This window comes from Barbus barbus, assembly GCF_936440315.1.
Source record: "Barbus barbus genome assembly, chromosome: 20".
In the NCBI taxonomy this organism is placed as follows: Eukaryota; Metazoa; Chordata; class Actinopteri; order Cypriniformes; family Cyprinidae; genus Barbus; species Barbus barbus.
In genome coordinates, this window is record NC_136748.1 from 8,502,452 (window position 1) to 8,523,356 (window position 20,905).

A 20,905-nucleotide genomic window follows, 5' to 3' on the forward strand; every position below is an offset into this window, starting at 1 on the left:
TATGAGCTAATCGTTATTTGAAGGTTTAATAACATTTAACATTTTATAAAAGAAAGGATGCGAGTGAAAGCATAAATTAAATGTAAAATAACTCTTGTAAATGTGTGTGAAACAGAGATGGAAAGCAGCTTTTCTTTTACATACACAGAGTGAAGTCTGTGTGTTTGTGTGTGTGTGTGTGTGTGTGGACTGAGGGTGGTTGACACACAGCCGAGTGTCTTTCTCACCACAGCCTCAAAAGGGAAAGTGTTCCACAGAGCCTAATGGAAACCACTCTGCCTGCTTTTCCCTTCAGTAAACCTCTCCCCCTTCTCTCACTTACTTCAGTCTATCTCTGTCATACACAAGAACACACACTCACTCGCGCAGGCAAACACACTGTTCGGAGCTTCCTAAAAACAACTGCACTGTTCCCATTTCAGCTTAACAGGTCAACAGTGCTTAACCCTTCCCTACACAAACACACACACACACACACACACACCCTCCACTGGCCCCTTAGCATGTGCTAAGTAAAAACACAGCTTTGAGTTGTCAAGGAAACAGCAATAAATACACACAGTCCACTGTCCATGCTCCATTTTCCCTGATAGATCTCTCTCACACTTTCTCTCCACCTCTATCTCTTTCTGTCTCTGTCCTTCTCTCTCTCTCTCTCTGAGGCTGCTCTGTAATTCACTCACGTCTCGGAGCTCAACATTCAGAGCTGTGGGTAATAGAGCAGTGGAGAGAAACACAGTATAGTAAGTAGAGCAAAGAGTAAAGTTGAACATAAAGGGAACAGAATAGAATAGTTTAGTACAATAGAATAAAGTAGAACAGAATAGAATACAGCAGCATTAAATAGTACAGAGAAGAATAGATAAAAAGTGGAAAATAACGAAGTTGAGTACAGTAGATTAGAATGGGGCAGAGTAGAGTGTAGCACAGATTTGAACAGAATAGAGTTTAGCACAAATAGAAAACAGAGTACTGTCAAGTACAGTGAAATAGAATAGAACAATGAGCAAAGTGGGTGAAACAATTGATAAAGTGAAGTAGAATAGAATTATATAATAGAGTAGATTAGAATAGATTGAACTACAACAGCACTGAACAGAACAGTAGAATAGAGTGGAATACAGTAAAAGGCACAGAATAGAAGTACAGTATACTAGAACGGAATAAAAGAGTATAGCATAAAAACTAGTGTATAAGAATAGAATAGTAAAAAATATAATAAACATTGGAAAGTGGAGAACAGTAGAATCATAGAAAAGTGTAGAGTACAATAGAATGGGAAAACAATACAGTGTAGTAGAAGCATGGTAGAATGGAGCACAATAGAATATAATAAAATAGAGTAGCACAAAATAGAGTTTAGCAGAGTGGAGTACATTAATATATAATAGAGTACAACAATAAAATAGCATAAAGTGGGCAAGTAAATAACAGTACAATATAACAGTGGAGTACAGTAGAATTAAAAAGAACAGAATAGAACAAAAAGAACAGAGCAGATTGAGTAATGCAAAATAGATAGAATGAAGAAGAACTGAACAGAATAGAGTAGAAAAGAACAGAATAAATGAGCACAGATGAGTGCAAAAGAGGGCAATAACACCATACAAAATAAAATGTAACGGAGTAAGAGTATAATTCAATAGAACAGAACAAAGCAGGAAACAGCATGAATTGTACAAACAGGTACGTACAACAAAAGAATGTAGTAAAGTACAGTTGCACAGAATTAGAACGGACTTGAATAGAACAGAGTAGAGTAGAACAGAACAGAACAGAGTAGAGTAGAACAGGACAGAACAGAGTAGAGTAGAACAGAACAGAACAGAGTAGAGTAGAGTAGAACAGAACAGAACAGAGTAGAGTAGAACAGAACAGAGTAGAGTAGAACAGAACAGAACAGAACAGAGTAGAGTAGAACAGGACAGAACAGAGTAGAGTAGAACAGGACAGAACAGAGTAGAGTAGAACAGAACAGAACAGAACAGAGTAGAGTAGAACAGAACAGAACAGAGTAGAGTAGAACAGAACAGAGTAGAGTAGAACAGAACAGAACAGAACAGAGTAGAGTAGAACAGGACAGAACAGAGTAGAGTAGAACAGAACAGAACAGAGTAGAGTAGAACAGAACAGAACAGAGTAGAGTAGAACAGAACAGAGTAGAGTAGAACAGAACAGAACAGAGTAGAGTAGAACAGAACAGAACAGAGTAGAGTAGGACAGGACAGAACAGAGTAGAGTAGGACAGGACAGAACAGAGTAGAGTAGAGTAGGACAGAACAGTACAGAGTAGAGTAGGACAGGACAGAACAGAGTAGAGTAGGACAGGACAGAACAGAGTAGAGTAGAGTAGGACAGGACAGAACAGAGTAGAGTAGGACAGGACAGAACAGAGTAGAGTAGAGTAGGACAGAACAGTACAGAGTAGAGTAGGACAGGACAGAACAGAGTAGAGTAGGACAGGACAGAACAGAGTAGAGTAGAGTAGGACAGAACAGTACAGAGTAGAGTAGGACAGGACAGAACAGAACAGAGTAGAGTAGGACAGGACAGAACAGAGTAGAGTAGGACAGGACAGAACAGAGTAGAGTAGAGTAGGACAGGACAGAACAGAGTAGAGTAGGACAGGACAGAACGTGGGATCAGAGTAGAGAAGGGTTGTGGTTTAGAGGCTGTTGCTCACAGAATTGACAGAACTGCAGCATTCAGAACACATCAGTGTCATGTGCCAGTGCTTTATCTAGACACCCTCTCTCTCTCTAATGCTTCCCCTCCCTCTGCCTTGTGTTTCTTTCTCACAGCCTCAGTTCCCCTTCCACACACACACTCAGATGAAAGAGAGGGGGTCTCTCTTTTATCATCCATCCAGAGGCATCAGAGACCGGGAGTGATGAAATGATGCAGTGGTGTGTGTGTGTGTGTGTTTCTTCACAGCTCACAGTGAATGCAAACAGTTTTACGCAGAGGGCTACAGTCCTGTGTGTCATAGTGTCTTCTCCTGCACTAAATTATATGATTGCGCCATGTGATTATGATAAACAAACACAGCCTGCAGGCGTATGTAAAGAGTGAGGAGCATGTGTCTATGGCTACTTACACACCCTTTACAAAAACACACACTCACACACTGCCGAATTCACTGTGAGATTAAGCTCTAAAACACTCTAAAACTAACATACATTACATACCGCAAAATATATTTAACCCCTTCAGCATACCCTGGACTGTGCAACTAAGAGATTATTATTCCATGTTCTAACCGTTAAGGTTTCAGGAAAATATGAAATGTTGCTCTTTCTTTGCTCTTATATATATATATATATATATTTTACATTGGCAACTAACCAACATGCACAAAATATATTTAGATCTGAATAAATTTGCTTTTTGTTTTGAATAAAAACGTATTTGACATGCCATGCAGTGGATTTACTTTGACATGCAAAAAGTATTTTTAGCATTAAAAAACATCACTTTTCTCATGTGATTCTCATTTCTCAACCCTAGGCAGCTGTGCATTGCTGGCCTCATTATTTCTACAAAATGCACTATATGTTAATTGTACACGTACATTGCCTGTCAAAAGTTTGGGGTCAGTAAAACGTTTTTTGAACGAAATTCAGTTTATTCAGCAAGAATGCACAAAATTTATCAAAACTGACAGTAAAGAGACGTTCACATTGTTACAAAAATTATTTCCATGCTGTTCTTTTGATTTCCACCAAAATATTAAGCAGCACAAATGTTGTCAACTGTGTAGTAGTAAGAAACAGCAAGAAATGTTTCTAGAGCACCAAATCAGCATATTTAAATTTTTTTCTGAAGGATCATGTGACACTCAAGACTGGAATAATGATGCTGAAAATTCAGATTTGCATCACAGGAATAAATTACATTGTAAAATATATTCAAATGTACTCTATTTTAATCAAATAAATACAGTCTTGGAGAACAAAAGAAAAAAATATTTAAAAAATCTTATCAACTGTAAACTTTTGAATGTTATTGTACACTATAGAACATATTCTGAACACAAAGAACATACTCCATAAACCCTGCAAAAATACTGACAATATTCTACATAAACATCCTCCAAAAACTATTAGATGAAAAGCCTTCGTTTCAGTGCTGTGCTGTCTGCTCTGTTAGAGTTTGTAGTTCATATAGGAATATTATTATAGAAATCTTTATTCCTGGGTTTACATCGTAATGCTATTTTCCATCAGTGTTTCCCCTGCAAAGCTACAATTTAAATTGACTTTCAGCCATTTAGTGAATATAAATCTCATTATTCAACAAGTTTTATCACATTTTTTTCATTGCCATAGGATGAAATGGTAATTTGCAATCAAACAGTCTGTCTGGGACATACACTCCTAAAGGCGCTTTCACAAACTCTAACCGGCGCTACAAACACAGACTAATTAAACCAGTAATGACTGGGAAATGTCATCATACATCACACTTTTATGAGGAGGTCTGAGAAAGCAACGACACAGATCATATCTTCAGCAAAAAATGTAACACCTAGAGACTGAGCATGGAGGTTTATTAAATATGGTGGTGTTGATAGTAAATAAAATTAATTCTATTTTTTTCAGCACAGATTGTAAAGGGACACGAGAAAAGGCTAAATGAATTATTTAATGCTTTAAAATATAGCTGTCAATGCAATATCAGTATATCTTTGCTCTGATTCATTATATTCAAGGTTCTTATGCTGATATTTTATGAACGCGTTTCATTCATGTCATAAATGACTTCATGCCTAAAAAGATCAACAGCTCACAGAACTCCAGTAATGAAGAAAACTTCTTTCTAAACTTTCTACATTTCAACAAAACTTTTTATATGCAGTGGACTATAATTTCATCGCACTTATTTAATGAATGTCAATCATACATAGTTACACAAATGCAATAAAACACCCACACACACATGAATCTGAATAAAAACAACCTGCGCACACACCTCGAATGGCTGGAGCTCCTCCTGTTCTGTGTAGAACTCCAGCTGTCTGTCAGAGATGAACTCCACCACTGTCCAGCCTCCTACGCATGACTGACCAATCAGAGGCCGGAATCTCTGTAAAACAAATATCACAACCAATCAGTCTCAACACTTCATCAGAAGACTTCATCATAAACTTTTCAAGACCAGACAGTCTTGAATTCATGAGACTGTTCATTTAAAACATTACTGTTAAAAAAAGTTTGAAGTTAAAAAGTATTCTTTACAAAAGTCATAAATGACTCCTGAATTTCATTTTGGGGAGTCCCAGCACATGATATTTTACAAAAATAGGACTAGGGTTTTTGAGGTCCTTTCTATGACATAATATCCCATTTTATCTTTTTATGCTTGTCCATTTGACCACTGGAATTTTTGGTTAAGTAATAAGTTTTATTATCTTTTTTTCTTCTTCTTCAAAATCCGCATATTAGAATGACCTAAGCGCTATAGTGGTTAGCTGGTGAATTACATACAGTACATACAGTAAGCATGTCAAACCCTGCGCTCTGTTGGATGGACCAATGTGCGTGTGAGCCAATATCTTGTGAGAATTTAGTTAATCTTTCATTGATCAAGTCACATTCTCTATGCATGGTTTTTTCTATTTATATAAATACTAGGCCAGCACACTCAAAGTTTCCATGTCTGGCTGCCTGTTTCATGTGTGTGTGTGTGTGTGTGTGTGTGTGTGTGCGCTCATGTACTGTAAGCCGACGTGTATTATGCAACAACAGTTTTCATGTCTTTGAGGTATCTTTAAGTGAAACCTAATCTACATGCAGCTGCAGTGCTATGGGATGTGTATACGGTTTGTGTGTGTGGGTTAGGTTTGGCCTACATTGTCTGGACTAAAAGTCCAGCCAGTGTGGAAAAAAGACTTAAAAAACATATTAAATAATGTCCTAATGAAAATGCAAAAAGGCTGGGGTTAGGTTTATGTCCAATGGAATAGAAAATGTCATTAGCACGATATATATATAAAAAGGAAAGTCCCTAACAAGATAGAAAACCAAATATGTGTGTGCTTTTGCAGATGCCTGATGCATGTGATGACTTGAGCCAAACATCAGTCATCCAAAACCTCAATTCCCAAGTACTGTGACTGTGAGCCAGTCTGACTATGTATGTGTGTCATAAACTATGAGCTGGAGGGTAAGGGGACAAACAGAACGTGTGTGGGCTATTTTTAGACACTCTGCTGTGTGCAGCGCACTCACATACACTCTGTCACACAGACACTGCACACAGTTACACACGTTTACCGCACTGTGGTTTGAGACTCTGTTCTGTCAGTGAGGCAGACAGAAAGGACAAATATTCTTTTGCAGAAACTGCATATCGACTACGACATAAATCTAGGCACAGTAAACGCATTTAATACATGCAAACACTAACAGATGAACTAATACAACCCTGACACTAAATATTAATGAATAGACTAATTTAAAATACTATAGGCCAACATAAAATTAATGCTTTCATTCAGCAAGTACATATTAAATTGATAAAAAGTGACAGTAAACACATTTACTATGATTTTATAAAGATATCTGAAGGATCGTGGGACACTAAAGACAATGGTTGATAAATTCAGCTTTACCATCACAGGAATAATTTCTATTATACAATTATAAAAGTAAATATTGTGTCAAATAGGTGTTCATAGCTGTTTTAAGTAGGTCTCATTTCCCATTAATAATTTAAATATTTAGAATATAGCAGAATGTGTTGCCATCATATTGCCCTTCATCCATCCTCCAGTGCAGATATCAGAGTTAGCTATCAAAAATCCTAATCAGCCGATCGCTATAAAAATCATTAATGCATTATGTAACGTGTCCATGTAAGAATAAACCAGTGTCTGGAGTGTGATAGCACAAAGTCCAATCTTACTCTAATCATAAACTTAAATGAGATCCACTCCATCTTCAGTCCATGCATGTCCGTTTAATAACTTGCAAACCATTTCCTCTCATGCTGAGAAGTTTCCATTGACTTCTGTCGTTTTATAGTGAGCTACTGCTCTTTCAACCCTAAACGCACCCCTCACAAGTATGTGTCAAGACTGCAAACGTGTGCAGACCTTTTGATGACCCGATGGGTCACACTTACATGGAGTTGTAAAAATGCAAGCAAAGTTTTTTATGGTGCTTTATTTATACAGTTTGAATACTTTGCGCTTTAAAATAAACATCTAGATATCTGTTTAGTAGTCCCTATGTAACAGACAACACAAATTAATTGTGGTGCTTAAGTGATAAAAATTTGCAACACTTTATGTTTTACTAAGTTATATGTAATATCTAATTAATTTAACTTACACTAAAAAGTTGTCCTTAAAATGAAATAAATCTCACCTAATTGTGAAATAATGTTGCAGTTATGATGTATTAAGTTATTGTGCAAAATAAAGTGAGATATAAACTCAAATGGAAGATTTTCCATATCTCTTCTTTCTTCAGAGGAGGATATAAGAAGATATTTTGAAGAATGTTGCTATCAAAACAGTTTTGGTGACCATTAACTTCCACTGGACTCTCGCTCAGACATTTCTCAAAATACATTTTATATGTTCCACAGAAGAAAGAACAACCATATAGGTTTGGAACGACATGAGGGTGAACAAATGATGACAGAATGTTCATTTTTGGGTGAACTATCGCTTCAGGTCTTAGTTAAGAAAAATAAAGCTACGGCTGCAAGAAATAAAGTCACAATTACATGAAAAGTCGTCAATATTTTGAGCTATAATATGTCAGAACAACAGAAATAGAGTCACAATTTTGGAGAATTAGGTTACCATTTTATTTTTGTAACTGTGGCAGAAATGAGGAATTCATAAGTGCTTTAAAAAGCCATTTTTCTCATGAGAACCGTTGACTGGTTCTCACAATGTAGGTGATTTCATGTTTTACGGCCCTTGTGGTGACATTTGATCACCGCAGTGTAGGCAAAACATGAACCACACACACACCACATTCGACACACGTGATCAAAGTCAGGAAGCCTCCTTTACAGTGATCACACACAGACACACACACACACACACACAGACAGACACAGACACACACACACACACACAGACACATACACACACACGTTGGTTTTTGTGGTTTATGGGGACTCTCCATAGGCGTAATGGTTTTTATACTGTACAAACTGTGTGTGCTATTGTCCTACACCAACCCTACACCTAAACTTAGCCCTCACAGGAGACTTTGTGCATTTTTAGATAAAAAAAAAAAAAAAAAAAAAACACCATTTAGTATGTTTTTTAAGCCTTTTGAATTACGGGGACATAGGCAGTGTCCTCATAAACCACCTTCATATTGTAATACCTCTGTCATACCCATGCCATTATACAAATTTGTGTTTGTCCTCATAAACCACATAAACATACACGCGCACACACACACACACACACACACACACACACACCCCTCTCCCTCGGTCCTTTCATTTCTCTCTCTCTCTCTCTCTCTCTCTCTCTCGCAAGCACAATCTAGGTCACACACCTGCTGAAGCACGGCCATACACCCTCACTCTTGGCAGAGCACACAGTGTTGCCATGGTTTTAGTGTGTGTGTGTGTGTGTGTGTGTGGAACATTAAGACTTCATTAAGCCTTTAAATCTGCTTGAGTCTGTCTCTACACATGCTTTGAGGGACAGAGTGTTTTTGTGTGTGAGGGAATGCATGAGCGTCTATATTCGCATTTGAGACTGTTTATATTTTGTGTGAAGATGGATGAGTGTATGTAATTAGAAACGTCTGCTCAGCACAAAGCCACATTTAGCAATACTTATTAAAATAGGTCAGAGTGCGTGTGCATACACACACACAAATACAGAGAGGGACAATCAAACACAAGCAGGAGTCACTGCTGATTGAATAAACAGAGATAAAACAGAAACAGTTAGACGGTAAATGTCATATCAGTCCACACCCAATGACAGAGAGACAGACAGAGAGAGAGTGACGCTGGGGAATAACATCAGTGAATCTAATCACTGACCCTTGGGCTATGACATACTGACATGTGTCTCGCCACAGTAGCTGCTCTTTAACCCAAGCAGGATCAATTTCAGCTCGTCCCTGTAAGTAACATGTGTATTTTCATTCTACTGTACTGAACTAGTGTTCAACAGGAAGGAAAATCACTTTTATATGCCAACTGTTTCACCATAATTAAAAGGAGAACAAACGTGAAGACTTTTGAGAAGTCTAGTCAGATTTGGCTTCTGAGAAAAGACCCAGGAAACTCTCGTCTCCTCAAGAGTTTCAGAAGTACAATGTCTCATACTGTGGTCACAAGCTAGACATTTCAACTTTCAGTAGTTATCATCAAATCCTCACAAGACCGTATTATCTATGCTAGCCACCTGAATTTTATAGAGCTTCACACTTACTTTATATTTCCCCAAAATAATTTTAAGAGAATGATCCGTGACAAAGTTAGATGTTTCAATGAATCACTGAGCTATGAATCTGTGAGCAACATTGTCCTCTGGAGTAGAACTAGCGCTCAAGAGCTCCTAAATGTTTCACAGCAAGGCAGAGGGTGTTTCTGAGTTGTCCTGCTCTGTTCTCTGCTCTCTTTGGGTAAATGTGACCTCTCGTGTCTGTTTTTTCCCCTCTTGGCGAGACTGCAGTCGCAGAGTTTGTTCTGGATGAAGAACTGCCTCTGCCTCTGCTTTGATGAAGAGATTCAGCTAATACTTTCTTTTTAGTGCTTGACTGCATTCAAACTGCTCTGATTTAGTGTTGAAATCCCTTCAAACTCAAGCTGTCTTTCATGAGAAATCTTTCATAATGGAAAAATGTGATTCATGTTATATACCTTTATTTTTCCAAGAGTAGTTTTCCTAAAGAGAAAGCTTATTTTCACATATATATATATATATATATATATATATATATATATATATATATATATATATATATATATATATATATATATATATATATATATATATATATATATATATATATATATATATATATATATATACACACACACACACACACACACATACATATTATATACACACACACATATATACATATTAACCTTTCATAGTTCAGGAGACTATGAACATTATCTCATTAACATATCTTTCTCCTAATATTCCTTCAGAGAAATACAGAACGAATGTCAAAAGTTGAAAAGCAAGAAAAGTTCTTCATTTCTTTATTCTCAATTTAGTATGTTTGAGATGATATTGTAGTATTCATTCATATTTTGAAATGGCTCTTTTCAGTTTTTATTTTAATTCTAGTTTACTAACATTTCAAATTAAGTCATTCAAGTGTCTTTTTATGTCTAATATTATATTTTATTTCAGACTTTATTTCAATTCACAAACACTTTTAAATACTTTAGTTTTAGTTTGACAATAACAGCAATTTCTACAGGCTGAGCACTACTTGTTTTCAACAGGTAGGTTGGACATTTCTTATTTGTTTTCTTCATATTTTTAAATGTACCTCTTGAATTTAGAGTCATTGGATTAGTCATTGCTTCTTTTGGGTATTATTTGATTAAAATGCACCACCTCTGTTAAGAAGCTATCATAAATCAGTTTTTGTGTTCGTGTGGTTCACTGAGCTTCTGTTAGGTTGTTGAACTCACTTTGATAAGAATAACTCTGATCTGATATTTCAAATGACATGATGTATATGTATGTGTTGTGGGAATTACTTTTATTGATGCTTATTGTCACAGCATACAAGTTTCAATCTGTACCTAAAGAAAATATAGCCCCAAAAAATGTTTAGGGAAACAAAAATCTGACATCTTGAGAATGAAGTGTGATATGAGTGCTGATCCTCGCACTTTGCTTCACGACAAATGCTCACGCACAGAAAAACCGAGAATGAACAAAGCTTGCAGGCATTAGAGATCTCCCAAGGTGCACAAAGACGGACGGAGAGGTTCTCTTTTCTCCTTTTCTCGCTCTGTTTGTGTGTGTGTGTGTGTGTGCGCGTGCATGTGTGTATAAGAACCCTCTTTGTTTTGGCTCTCCAAGTGGCTGACACAGCCAACAGCCAGACAGAGCCTCAGTGTGTGTGTGTGAAGGAGAGAAAGAGAGAGCTATAGAGAAACAGGGTAAGACAGAATGTGTGTGTGTGTGTGGCGGGTAAATTTATGTCCAGCTGAGTGAGTAATAGTGAATGCACTTCCACAGAAATGACTCTCTCTCCCACACACACACACAGATCAGCAGTAAATATGTACACATAAAAAAACAAATCTGCCAGCCATAAATAGAAAATGCAAACATACATCATTCATGACCTTTGCTCTACTGTACACACAAGCAAAACTAACACACACACCAGACCTGGGGTAATATACACACAAAAACAAATTTGCCAGTCATAAACAGAACTTTGTGTAAAAAAACTTTTCTGCTACACACACACTGACTCTCTGCTGTGGATCTAGGTCATATTTGTCTCTCTAGACACCAGTTAAACACACACACACACACACACACACACACACAAAGAAATGGCCTATTACCTCCACAAGCACCAAATTACTAGCTTAACTGATGTTGCTAATGGCAACTTGGACAGACATCCACAACTACAGTCTTGTTCTGTGTGTGTGTGTGTGTGTGTGTGTTCTTGTTTTCCGTTTGTGTCACGGACAAAGCAGGAACGAGGGACAAGGAAAGACACTTTCAATTTAATGATCAAATGAGTTAGCAATTCAGAGGCATCAACTCTCTCTCTCTCTCTCTCATAGACACCCCCCCACACATAGTAACGGAATCAGTTCCTGACTGAGTCACACAACTGATTAGTCATTTGGCAGTTATCTGCATGTGTATGTTGAATATGAATAATTTGCTACAGTAAGATATGAAAATCATTAGAGGTTCGTTTTGCTAATAGACAGACAGATACAACTGGCTGTGTCTGTAAAACGAGTGAGCAACATGGACAGCATTTTTTGGCCATTATAAAAACATTCAAACGTACTTATGATGCCCAGAATTGCTGAATTAAACACTCAAAATGAACTTTACATGCAGAATTAATAAAGTGCCAAATTATACATACAGTATGAATGTTCAAATCCAATCTTTGAACAACCTGTTGCCCAAAAATGCTGCATCAAATATACAAACATTTAAATCCAATTTATGAATGAAACTATGATTCTCAAAAATGTTAATTCGAACATAAGGATGTTGGACTCAAATGTTCAGATGCATCTACAGTGCCCAAAAATGCTGACCAAAGCATTGAAATATTCGCATTAAAGATTAAAATGCACTCTGATGCCCCAAACTGGTGAATCAAAAACATAGTATAAACCTTCAAACGAACAAATAACACCCCAAAATACTGAATCAACCAAATTAACATTCAAATCCAACATATGAATTAAACGGATTCTCAAAAATGCTCATTTGAACAAAAGAATGCCATAATCAATCATTTAAAAGGTATCTACAGTCCCAAAAACGCTGAACAGAAAGTTTAAAAATATAAAATGAAGATTATAGTACCTCAAAATCCTGACTCAAATATATGAAATTAAACATTCAATATTCAAATGACCTATGATTCCCCAAAATGCAAAACCAAACAAAGTGCAAATCCAATGAACATGATCTGAGCATATGAACATCTAAATCCAACATTTAAATGAGCCTATGATTCCTCAAAATGCTGAATCAAACATAATCCAACGTTCAAGCAAACATATGATGCCTAAACATGCAGATTTGAACATGAACACACAAATCTAATGTTCAAAAGAAACACAGTCTGGTTAGGCAGTTCACTGACAGAGACAAGATGTGACCAGACATTTGTAAAGACACACACACAAACCGATGCAGGACAGAACAGGATGTCCATGAAGGGCGATCAGCCTTTATCCACCGATTTATCCAAATTTCATCAGATTCATTCCTGCAAACAAAGTGAATTCAGTTTGTGAGGATCTTGAGATTAATGTGTCGTCTGTGGCTTTCCTGAATCCGCTGTGATTCGTTAAAACGACATTTGGGAAAAATGAGCAAGTGTGCACCACTGTGTGTGTGTGTGTGTGTGTGTGTGTATATACAGGTCCTTTTCAAAAAATTAGCATATTGTGATAAAGTTCATTATTTTCTGTAATGTACTGATAAACATTAGACTTTCATATATTTTAGATTCATTACAACACAACTGAAGTAGTTCAAGCCTTGTATTGTTTTAATATTGATGATTTTGGCATACAGCTCATGAAAACCCAAAATTCCTATCTCAAAAAATTAGCATATTTCATCCGACCAATAAAAGAAAAGTGTTTTTAATACAAAAAAAGTCAACCTTCAAATAATTATGTTCATTTATGCACTCAATACTTGGTCGGGAATCCTTTTGCAGAAATGGCTGCTTCAATGCGGCGTGGCATGGAGGTAATCAGCCTGTGGCACTGCTGAGGTGTTATGGAGGCCCAGGATGCTTCGATAGCGGCCTTAAGCTCATCCAGAGCGTTGGGTCTTGCGTCTCTCAACTTTCTCTTCACAATATCCCACAGATTCTCTATGGGGTTCAGGTCAGGAGAGTTGGCAGGCCAATTGAGCACAGTAATACCATGGTCAGTAAACCATTTACCAGTGGTTTTGGCACTGTGAGCAGGTGCCAGGTCGTGCTGAAAAATGAAATCTTCATCTCCATAAAGCTTTTCAGCAGATGGAAGCATGAAGTGCTCCAAAATCTCCTGATAGCTAGCTGCATTGACCCTGCCCTTGATAAAACACAGTGGACCAACACCAGCATCACTGACTGTGGGTACTTGACACTGGACTTCAGGCATTTTGGCATTTCCCTCTCCCCAGTCTTCCTCCAGACTCTGGCACCTTGATTTCCGAATGACATGCAAAATTTGCTTTCATCCGAAAAAAGTACTTTGGACCACTGAGCAACAGTCCAGTGCTGCTTCTCTGTTCAAAAGTGGCTTGACCTGGGGAATGCGGCACCTGTAGCCCATTTCCTGCACACGCCTGTACACGGTGGCTCTGGATGTTTCTACTCCAGACTCAGTCCACTGCTTCCGCAGGTCCCCCAAGGTCTGGAATCGGTCCTTCTCCACAATCTTCCTCAGGGTCCGGTCACCTCTTCTCGTTGTGCTGCGTTTTCTGCCACACTTTTTCCTTCCCACAGACTTCCCACTGAGGTGCCTTGATACAGCACTCTGGGAACAGCCTATTCGTTCAGAAATTTCTTTCTGTGTCTTACCCTCTTGCTTGAGGGTGTCAATGATGGCCTTCTGGACAGCAGTCAGGTCGGCAGTCTTACCCATGATTGCGGTTTTGAGTAATGAACCAGGCTGGGAGTTTTTAAAAGCCTCAGGAATCTTTTGCAGGTGTTTAGAGTTAATTAGTTGATTCAGATGATTAGGTTAATAGCTCGATTAGAGAACCTTTTCATGATATGCTAATTTTTTGAGATAGGAATTTTGGGTTTTCATGAGCTGTATGCCAAAATCATCAATATTAAAACAATAAAAGGCTTGAACTACTTCAGTTGTGTTGTAATGAATCTAAAATATATGAAAGTCTAATGTTTATCAGTACATTACAGAAAATAATGAACTTTATCACAATATGCTAATTTTTTGAAAAGGACCTGTACGTCTGTTTCTCCTGCACACACACCCTGAGTTTAAGCAATTACAACACAAACAAACATCAGTGTGTGTGTGTGTGTGTGTGTGCGTGTGGTCCTGTCTCTTCCTAAATGATGACATCATTGGCGCTGACTGGAGCTCATCACACACCCAGGCTTATAATCTCTTAACCTGGATCCATTTAACCGCCTGCTATTACTGACAGCAGAATCATCAGAGAGAGAGACAGACAGAGCACGTGTGTGTGTGTGTGTGTGTGTGTGTGTGAGCTCCGACACGTATGTAAACACTGTGGCGGGTGAATGCGAGTGTGTGCGAGACTGAGAATTAGTGAGTGAGAGAAGAGAGAGAGCGAGAGCGAGCGCGTCTGGTGGTAGATGTCGACATGTGGTTAGACCGTTACAGGCACGGTGCCAAGAACAGGCGAGTGGGCGGGGGTCTCACACACACACACACACACACACTAAATATAGAGCCCTGCCGAGGCTTCAATCTCACACATACACATTGTGAGATGAGTACAAACGCATAGACAAACAAGCATGAGATGAAACGGATACCAACATGTAGGGCCCTACGATTCCTGCAATGTGGAAAATCGCAGACAGAATTGCAAAATCGAGTCATTAATGCAGAATTTACTGTATAAAGGTGCACTCACGTTAGGAAATATAGGCAAAAATAGGCCAATTTTTCAATACTTTCTGTTGGTCAGCATTGCGAATTTGTGTGGCCAACATGAACATGAGTGAAATCTGCATGGGGAACTGCATTGGGAATACGGATTCCTATTGAAATGACTGGAATTTGCCCATGAAATATGCAATGTGACTGGACCTTAATGTCAAATGTTTGTATTAATAATTTGGATTAATAAAAAGTAAGACAAAAATCTTGTTTACTGGGGTAAATCTCTGTTGTGCAGCAGTTTATTTGACAAACAAACAAACAATAAATAAATAAAATGCATTTTTATGAATTAATTTTATAACCATGGTTTCTGATAAATTTGTGTTAAATCTTAAAACACAAACTATATAAAAACTTAATAATTTGTGAAAAAATAAAATGGAATTTAAGAAAGAAAAAAAATAACATTTCATAGGGCCCTATTATTGTTTTTATAATTTTTTAAATTGTCTAAGTTTTATGAATTCAATTACTTAGACATGCATAATTATACCAATAAATCTAAACCCAGAAAAATTCAAATGATAACCACAGAATTTGTGAAAAGATGAAAACGATTTCAAAGGGCTCTAAATACAGATCATTTTGTGAACAACTGTGTTATGAATTGTGTGTGTGTAATAAAGTCGGAAACATTCATATAGAGGGAAACCAAGACCGATGAGAGAGAGACCCCAACCCCCCAGAGGAAATAAATTTCCTAGGACACACAGAGTCGTGCACACAGGCGTGCGGTTGACCTGTTATTCTGTGGGGTCATGGAGTAATGTAAGCTCTGCAGCTGGTACATAAATATGACTTTGAGAGAGTCCAAGGTAACTCGAAACAACTCAGCTGCGTACAAACACACACACACACACACACACACACACACACCACTAACTCTGTTTGAACTACACTCAGACTGATGAAGTGTAGCGAGAGACGGCGCTCTCTGTTCTGTGCTCTGCTGGTCTCTGGGAAGGTAGAGAATGAAAAAAAATGAAAAGAAAGTGTGCCTGCCTCTCTCTCTGTTGAAATTATGGCACTGCTGTGCAATGTCCCTTCGGAAATAAAGCACAACTGATGTCACTCTCTCATGTGAAATGGGCACACGTTCACGTACATCATATAGCAAATCATGAAATAGTAAATCAGATGCTGAATGTCCAGTCTGTGAAATCTCAGCTATGTATGCAGATGCACGGCAGACTGCATGAATGCTGTTAGTGATATATAATCATAATATTAAAGAAAACAAGATTAGAAAAGAAGTATCTTATAGTCATCAAGGCTGCAATGTATCCGATCAAACATACAGTAAAAACCGTAAATACTGCAAAATATTATTACAATTTAAAAATGTCTATTTTAATATATTTATCATTTACTACTATGATGTTAAAGCTTAATTTTCAGAATCATTACTCAAAATATTTCTTTTTATCATCTATGTTGAAAACAGCTGTGCTGCTTCATATTTTCTTTGAATTGAGATTCTAAATATTGCACTGATACTTAATTTTTATATCAATGTTTTTTTATTTATATGTTGATGCACAGTATTTCCTCTGTATTTCAATTAATGAAGCTAGCAGGTCCTCTAAATAAAGTGCAACCGAAACCCATCATAATGTATTGCAATATTGCATTGTGAGGTAGTTTATGATACCCTAACAGTAAAAAAGTGCAGCCTGAAGAACAATGCCACGTTTGTTTAGTAAAGGTTAGCCTTTATCATAACAGGTATCAACTTTCAACCAAATAAATGTTTAATATTTTTGAGAACAAAATTGCACACTCTCTCTCACCTCTCATTTCCCAGAATCCCCTCATTTCACATTCGTAAAAACGCAGGTCTTTCTATTTTCATAGTGTCAATAAAAAAAGCATGTAAAGGTCAAAACGTCTCTGAGCACTTACAAATATGTACAAATTTCCACACACGCACCCAAATACACATACATGAAAGTAAAAACACAATCTGTTCTTCCTCCTGACACGTTCGCATTCTCACCCGCACACACACACAAGTGCTGTTAATGGTCTGTCTGTCAGTAACACACACACTGATTGGCTTTCATCCCGTGAGTGAGCGTCTGTCTCTCCCCATCTCTACTAATCTCCCTTTCTCTCTCTGACAAGTACACTGACATACATGCCGTGTTAATTTTTGACAAAGAAGGTCAGATAGTGATAGAGAAAAGAGGGCCAGGGATATTATACCAGAAAGAGAGAGATAAAGGGAGAAAGAGATGGTGTGTGTATGTGTGCACGTGTGTGTAGGTCACTGTGATAGAGAATGGTTGCTGACTCAGTGATATTCTACAGCAGAGAAAGTCACAAGCAGATCGGTGTGTGTGTGTGTGTGTGAGAGAGACAGTAAAAAAGGAAACCAAAGTGTGTCTGTGGCTGTTTCAACCCACATGAAAATTTACTGCTCAGAGGTTCTCTCTCAGTTATATTTCATTTAAGTTTCTACTAAAAGAACAGAGAACGAAGGAGATTATTGCTGACATAAAATGAAAATATAGAGTATTAGATATTAGGGTTTCATATGATGGTATATATCTAATGACAAAGATTATGCTATGCCATATGCACAACACAATTTTTAAAAGCACTGATATCAATCTGAACACTAGTGTGGTGTAAACATTTGCTATGACAAAGATGAAGTTGGATCAATTTGTGATTATTTACCATTATTTTGGAACAATTCATAATTATATATCAAAATATGCAAAATAATTTATAGTTCAAATATACAGGTGCTGGTCATAAAATTTGAATATCATGAAAAAGTTGATTTATTTCAGTAATACCATTCAAAAAGTGAAACTTGTATATTAGATTCATTCATTACACACAGACTGATATATTTCAAATGTTTATTTCCTTTAATTTTGATGATTATAACTGACAACTAATGAAAGTCCCAAATTCAGTATCTCAGAAAATTAGAATATTGTGAAAATGTTCAATATTGAAGACACCTGGTGCCACACACTAATCCGCTAATTAACTCAAAACACCTGCAAAAGCCTTTAAATGGTCTCTCAGTCTAGTTCTGTAGGCTACACAATCATGGGGAAGACTGCTGACTTGACAGTTGTCCAAAAGACGACCATTGACACCTTGCACAAGGAGGGCAAGACACAAAAGGTCATTGCTAAAGAGGCTGGCTGTTCACAGAGCTCTGTGTCCAAGCACATTAATAGAGAGGCGAAGGGAAGGACAAGATGTGGTAGAAGTGTACAAGCAATAGGGATAACCGCACCCTGGAGAGGATTGTGAAACAAAACCCATTCAAAAATGTGCGGGAGATTCACAAAGAGTGGACTGCAGCTGGAGTCAGTGCTTCAAGAACCACCACGCACAGACGTATGCAAGACATGGGTTTCAGCTGTCGCATTCCTTGTGTCAAGCCACTCTTGAACAAGAGACAGCGTCAGAAGCGTCTTGACTGGACTGCTGCTGAGTGGTCCAAAGTTATGTTCTCTGATGAAAGTAAATTTTGCATTTCCTTTGGAAATCAAGGTCCCAGAGTCTGGAGGAAGAGAGGAGAGGCACATAATCCACGTTGCTTGAGGTCCAGTGTAAAGTTTCCACAGTCATTGATGGTTTGGGGTGCCATGTCATCTGCTGGTGTTGGTCCATTGTGTTTTCTGAGGTCCAAGGTCAACGTAGCCGTCTACCAGGAAGGTTTAGAGCACTTCATGCTTCCTGCTGCTGACCAACTTTATGGAGATGCAGATTTCATTTTCCAACAGGACTTGGCACCTGCACACACTGCCAAAGCTACCAGTACCTGGTTTAAGGACCATGGTATCCCTGTTCTTGATTGGCCAGCAAACTCGCCTGACCTTAACCCCATAGAAAACCTATGGGGTATTGTGAAGAGGAAGATGCAACGCCAGACCCAACAATTCAGAAGAGCTGAAGGCCACTATCAGAGCAACATGGGCTCTCATAACACCTGAGCAGTGCCACAGACTGATCGACTCCATGCCACGCCGCATTGCTGCAGTAATCCAGGCCAAAGGAGCCCCAACTAAATATTGAGTGCTGTACATGCTCATACTTTTCATGTTCATACTTTTCAGTTGGCCAACATTTCTAAAAATCATTTTTTTTGCATTGGTCTTAATTGATATTCTAATTTTCTGAGATACTGAATTTGGGACTTTTATTAGTTGTCAGTTATAATCAACAAAATTAAAGGAAATAAACATTTGAAATATATCAGTCTGTGTGTAATGAATGAATCTAATATACAAGTTTCACTTTTTGAATGGTATTACTGAAATAAATCAACTTTTTCATGATATTCTAATTTTATGACCAGCACCTGTAAACTAAGTTTGGCATGTATAGGGGACAATAACAATATTGATCTTGATGCTGAGCAATGCTGCCAATTTCAGTCAGGCTCCAGTTGTCGCTTTTATAACAGCTTCAATAATGGTTCATCACATCATATTTCATAAATTCTAAAGCTGTTTTTGCACTGATGCCAGACTGATTCATTTAAATTAATTATGAATTCTTTAAAAATATTCTTATCTTTCGGTTTGCATTTATCATAAGTTCCAAATACAACAGAAAATAATCAAAATACATGAAGTTTCTTTTATTTGTAAATGATTTAATTTACTTCGATTGTTCAAAAACTGTGACATGGTTATTTATAATATTACAGCTCAGTTACGATATATACTGCGATTTTATACTGACCACCCTGACACACAATAACACTCTGCCCAGCACACACTTGCACTCACTGTTTTATCAAATACCGCTATAAACACAGTGCTCTGAATGGAGGAAGTCCACACACACGCTCTTGTTCAGTCTTATCACTGCAGCCCGTTGGCCAAACAGAGCTCTGTTGCCACAGTTACCCCATTTACCCATGTAAATGGCCGTAACCCATGGTTACTCCAGGTTACGCAAGGTAGCCCATAATAACACGTGGTTAGCCACGGTGACATACTGTCATAGACGTCATAGATGAGGTTACATAATGCAGGATTGTACAGTATGAGCCTGTAGTGGCACAAATGACTGCATTAAAGTCTTTCATCTGCCGTCTGGAAAAAGTGGAAAACGTTTTTTTTTTATTAGTTTTTTTTATCTTTAACGACACAGAGGCAAATAATAACTCCGTCTAACAGCAGTTAGGACGTATAAAACAGGACACATCAGCCAGTCAGTCTCCTTTGGTGGAAACAGTCCAGATATAAAAACAAAAGCCCATCAGTTTCCTTCATTCTGCGCTGAGTGACTTCATAAATGCATGTGTTGTTGAGTCTTCAGACACAGGCTCATGTATCTAACTTTCAGCATAAAGTGTGGTTCACATTGCAGCTTCAAGCAGAAGTCAGACTGACATTACAATCGCTACAAACCACAGCTTGCTTTTGAGCATGAAGTTTAAGGACAGCTAAATCAGTATTTTTAAAAAAGTGCTTCTTGTTCCATTTTTCACGGCCAATAAAACGGCAAGATAATTACAATTAAACAATAAGTTTTCACAAGAAATTAACATATGAGCCAGTTGTTTTAATGATTCATTCAGAATCAA

General features: G+C 37.6%; 1 protein-coding gene across 1 annotated transcript in view; it reads right to left on the reverse strand.

Annotated features, from left to right (window-relative positions):
- The window catches only part of jmjd1ca (jumonji domain containing 1Ca), a 65,828-nt gene that overhangs the window by 31,149 nt on the left and 13,774 nt on the right, over window positions 1–20,905 (reverse strand). Inside the window, exon 3 of the mRNA XM_079443980.1 lies at window positions 4,972–5,085. Coding sequence (XP_079300106.1) covers window positions 4,972–5,085 — 114 coding nt within the window. The remainder of the gene's footprint in view (window positions 1–4,971; window positions 5,086–20,905) is intronic.